This window comes from Phalaenopsis equestris, unplaced genomic scaffold, assembly GCF_001263595.1.
Source record: "Phalaenopsis equestris unplaced genomic scaffold, ASM126359v1 Scaffold000061, whole genome shotgun sequence".
In the NCBI taxonomy this organism is placed as follows: domain Eukaryota; kingdom Viridiplantae; phylum Streptophyta; class Magnoliopsida; order Asparagales; family Orchidaceae; genus Phalaenopsis; species Phalaenopsis equestris.
Window position 1 is genome coordinate 1,212,283 of NW_018164503.1, and position 4,825 is coordinate 1,217,107.

The window sequence follows — 4,825 nt, forward strand, 5'->3', positions numbered from 1 at the left end:
GCCTGAACAAAACCAGCTACTTCGAAACCGGCCTCCGTCTCCTCCAGAAAGCCGACATATCCTTCAATCTCGTCAAAAATGGCATCCATCCCGACTACAATCTCTACAGACTCGCCGATATAAAGAGCGCCATTACCGAAGGCATCGGCGCGGAGCCTCTGATCCGATGCAGCAGGGGGCCGTTCGGTAAGTTTCAGCTTTTCGAGGTGCATATCTGCGTCGATAATGGCGGATCGGCGGCGATCGACTGCCCTGTGAAGCCTAAGTTTACCTGCAGTGAGGAGATACTGTTCCATCCTTATAGGGGGTGGATGCTGAACGATACCACGAAAGGGATTGGGACTGGTTCGGTGATGGATCTGCTGCCGATTGATGTGGAATGAGAGGTGGAGGGAAGAGGGAGGAAGTGTGATTAGGGTTTAGGGTTGAATAATGGAGGAAGTAGCCGATGGAACGCGAACGCTTGTTCTGCTGTTCTTAGGTTTTGGTTTATGGTGTTGCGCTTCTGCTTGTAAGATTGAAGGAATGTGTTCTTCACTTCTTCTTCTTTCTCTCAGTAGTTCATGGCAGCAATAAATGGGCAAGTAAAATTTAAATAAAATTAAATATCATAAGAACTCATTTTGAATTAAATCAACTGCATAAATCACCATTTAATAATATATAAGTAAGAAATATGGCACAACTAATTAGAGGTGTAAACAAGCCGAACATGAGCGAGCCCAAGCTAAGCTCGTTCAGATCATTTATACCTCGAGATCAAAAAATGTGTACGTGTTCGGCTCGTTTGCTTAGCAAGCCGAACACAAGTCGTTCACAAACAAAGAGTCATTTTGACAACCTTAATCAGATAGTCATAAGATGTTAAGGATTCGGGCAAGATTTTAAAATTATTGTTTATATTAAAACATCATTTGAATCTAATTTAATAATTATAATTTTATTTTCTTAATTAATACTTTTAATTGATTTTAAATCTTTGTAGCCTTATAGTCAATTAATTTTTTAAAAAATGTTACTCAGCAATTATAGTCAAAACATGTTGAACACAAACGAACAAATATTTGTTCGTGTTATTCGTATCCGGCTCGTTAACTTAGCGAACGAGTTGCACACGAGTTGTTCGCAAGCAACGAGTCATTTTGATAGCCCTACTCAAAACTTCTATTAATCATCGATGTGTAATATTTTCTCGCTCAGAGTAGAAATCTTGAAGCCTCCAAGAAATTATATATAGTGACATTTACATATTTACCACTCATTTTTTTATGAATTTACATATCTAACTCCTATAGCTTTACATTTTTATAAATCTTTCATATATTTGAGTCTCAAATCGTCCTTTAGATAAAACACGTCTTAAGAGTTAGAGTCTGGAGCAAGAGAGTAGGAGAGAGCAAGAGAGACGGTCAAAGAATTCCTGAGAGAAGAGTTGGGGTGAAAATTCTTTTTTCATCATTTGGCCTCATATTCATAGAAGGTCTTTTTGTATACTTATAGAAATGAGGAAGCGATTATGAAAATGACCATGAATTGCTGAAAGGGAAGAGCGATTATGAAAACTGCTCTCAATGTATTTAATACACTAATTTAACATAAGGTTTGTATTGCTATTTAAGTTTGATACAACGGCCATTAGCAGATCTATGCATTTAGCTTAGCTGTCTAGGGCGACCGGTTGCGTGGTGATCGCTCCTGCCGAGGCAACATTGATTGATCGATTGTGATCGAGCGCCCCTGAAAGAAGCTTACGTGGTTGGGACTGTAAGCATGGTCCGTCGATTGAATCCCTTGACAGTGTGCTTCTGCCAACCCAATAGAGCGCTCAATCATCGAACGAGTGGTTTAGATTGTGTTCCCTCGACCTGTCGCTTAGATTTTTCAGTCGTTGTCTTTAGCTGCCTGATTTCTTTGAGATTTGTGCTAGCAATTTTGGTGTATACATTTTCGTTCCGCGAGTTTTTCTTCTACTTGATATTAACAACTACAATAAGGATATGGAAACTATTAAACAACAAGTGACACATAAATAAAAAGAATTGATCGAGTAATTGACTTCCCCTTGGGTTCCGCGCATGGGGCGCCCTATAAATAGGGTGGTGGGCTTGGCATGGTTTTCTTCGCTGTCAATGATACTCAGATAATTTGATTTCTCCCATAGCTACAAGTACGAATCGGAGCGTACTATCAGATCCTCGTCTCTATAAAGAAGAAGAAGATATTGAAGAATGACAAATAGTCAGAACTAGAACCAACATTAGTCGATCTAGTCGAATCGTCAGACGACGCAAAAGGGTTGTCGCTAAAAAGGCTTCGTTAGGAGGCTCTAGCGTTTGAGTCAAACATAAGTGCAGTCGGTGAGGGCCAGTACGACATGGCTGGTGAAGAGAACCAGGTCAGTGAAAAGGAGTCGAACGGAGTGACAGTCGTCAGTTATTCCCAGCCTTTGCCTCAAAAATACGAAGGTATCTTAAGAGAAAGAGAAGCTCTCAAGGACCCTTTTTGAAATGGGTAGAATTTTTGGAATGCAAAAATTTTCTTTGGTTGTTGGAAATTTTCTTACACCTCTGTAAACATTTTTGTAGATGTAGATGAATTGATCAGATCTGGGGGACACGAAGATGGCAGGCCTTTGAACGACAGTGTGGAGTACACATCCTCTGCAGTGGGTAGTTTGTAGGTCGAGTACACCGAACTTCTGCCATTAACGGATCAATGAGGGTACCAGTTGTCCGCTTCTTTGCCCACGATAAGCCACCAACAAGAGCGACTAGGGTAGTGCTCTCCTTCCCCTGGATTCACAGAGTGGAAAGTGGATGCGATCGGACCTTTGACGGTGTTAGTCAGTTCTTCTGAGGGAGTGATTTGATGCTTGATTTTAGATCTTGTGAGAGGGTTGTCAGCTCGATTGGTGACTACATATTCAGAAGCGGGGGCTCTCTGGATGGAGTGGCCTCTTTGCGTAGCGGACTGGCAGGTGTGGAGTGCGAGCTACGAGCACTTCGTGAGTCGTCTGCCCTGATTGAGTTCCAGCGTGCCATCGATCAGATGGATCACATGAGGCAAGGTGGAGAGTTAGTCCTCCGTCGACAAATTCAGAAGGGTTATGCCTGACCGAAGCCTGGGAGGATCAATTTATAAAGTACTTTGATCCACCTCAAAATAACATGTTTTTAGTGCAAATTTTATAAGCATTTTATGTACATTTTTAATGACATTGCGCTTTAAAAGAATGTATTTTGCATATTTTTGGTTTCAGGTACGTGGAATGGATATTTAGAGAAAATGGGGAAAAAAATGAAGCCAAAATGATGATTTTTGTGTGGCGCAATCGCGCCACCTCTTATCGCCACAACTCCACCGTCGAGCGGGAAGGGCGTTATAGCGCCCCAGACTGGCGCTTTAGTGTCAGTAACTACCTTTCTAGAAGATACATCTAATTTGTCCAAGTTTTGGAGTGGTATTTAAAACTACCCTTGGTTATTTTCTATTTTTTATTTAATGAGAATGATTTGGCCAAATTTAGAGATCATTTGGAGCCTCAAAACATCAATTGGGCGGCAATAGTAAGTTAGGTTTTTCATATTTTGTGTTCAAGTGTAAGTATGAGTGTGTTTTAGTGTGAAGAAGTTTGGAGATTGCTTAGAAGAAACTCCAGAAATTTGTTTGGGGAGAAGATATAAGGTACTTTGTATTTGTGTTTGAGTTTTGTTGTAAAACTTCGATTTCAATACAAATGTTTTGTGAGATTCGAATGATTTAAAGATTTTTTTTACTCTTAAAAATTGTGATGGTATTTTCACCGAATCTTCATTTACTTTACAAACTGACTATTTGTGAGGTTAAAATCTGTTGAGAAACATAATGTCCTCAAAGGGCTATGATTTCACCCAACTAGTGGATACCACACTTTATTCTAGGCAGAGTCATTGCGATCACCTAAGGGGGAGTGCAAATAAATAGAGAGATAAGTTTTGATGGGCGTATAATTGGTTAGATTTAGAGTGAAAAGCTAGATTCTTATCAATTTGGCTTAAGGTTTAGTACCCTGACTCTGGGATTCGGTCATTTTTTGTTATGTGTCTCTCTACATTTCTTCTTTTTCTTTCGTGTTCCAGTCATCCTCTCCCTCTTTCTTTTTCATATTGCAATGACTTCTAAGTACTATCCCACCCTCTTTGGCTCTGTCAGGGGCACTGATCCTTCATTCTTGACAAAGAAAGATGCAGAGGATTTGTAGAGGAGGTATGTCTTGGATGACTGCATAGTCCTTCGGACGATGCCAAAATCAGTTAGCGTGACAGATAATGTGAGCAAGGAATTAGTCTTCTATCAGGACTAGTTCAGATATAGTCTTTGTTTGCCCCTTTGTGATGAGCTCCAGAGCGTCTTTAGTACATACGGGGTCATTCCGGCTCAGGCATTTTCAAATCTTATAGCTGCGATAATGACATTCAACCTTTTTTGTCGTCAAGAGATGGTCTCGTGGTCAAGCGATTTGTTCAATTATTTTATATGTTTAAGGTTGTCAAGTAATATTTTTCCATGTTCTCCACTGAAAAGAAAATTCAACTACTCGAGGTTGAAAATAAGATAAAGGATTGGTGAAAATAGTTTATGGTCAGCTGATGCTCTGACGATTGGGGGATCTAGACCAAACCATCGGAGTCGATGGGAACCAAGGTGAAGTCTGATACACAAAAAATATATGCATTTTTAGATCCATATTTTATACTCATTTTTGGTGATATTGCACTTTAATAGAAGATATTTTTTATATTTTATTGCAGGTTGTTGATTTTTAGGACTTGGAGCAAAAAAAAAA

General features: G+C 39.8%; 1 protein-coding gene across 1 annotated transcript; it reads left to right on the forward strand.

Moving 5' to 3' along the window:
• Positions 1-2: 2 nt before the first annotated feature.
• On the forward strand, positions 3-601 carry LOC110019535 (ribonuclease 1-like; the record flags this gene model as incomplete). Its single annotated transcript, XM_020717229.1, has 1 exon — positions 3-601. A coding segment is annotated over one exon (381 nt), but the record flags the coding sequence as incomplete, so codon positions are not given.
• Between the last annotated feature and the right edge of the window lie 4,224 nt (positions 602-4,825).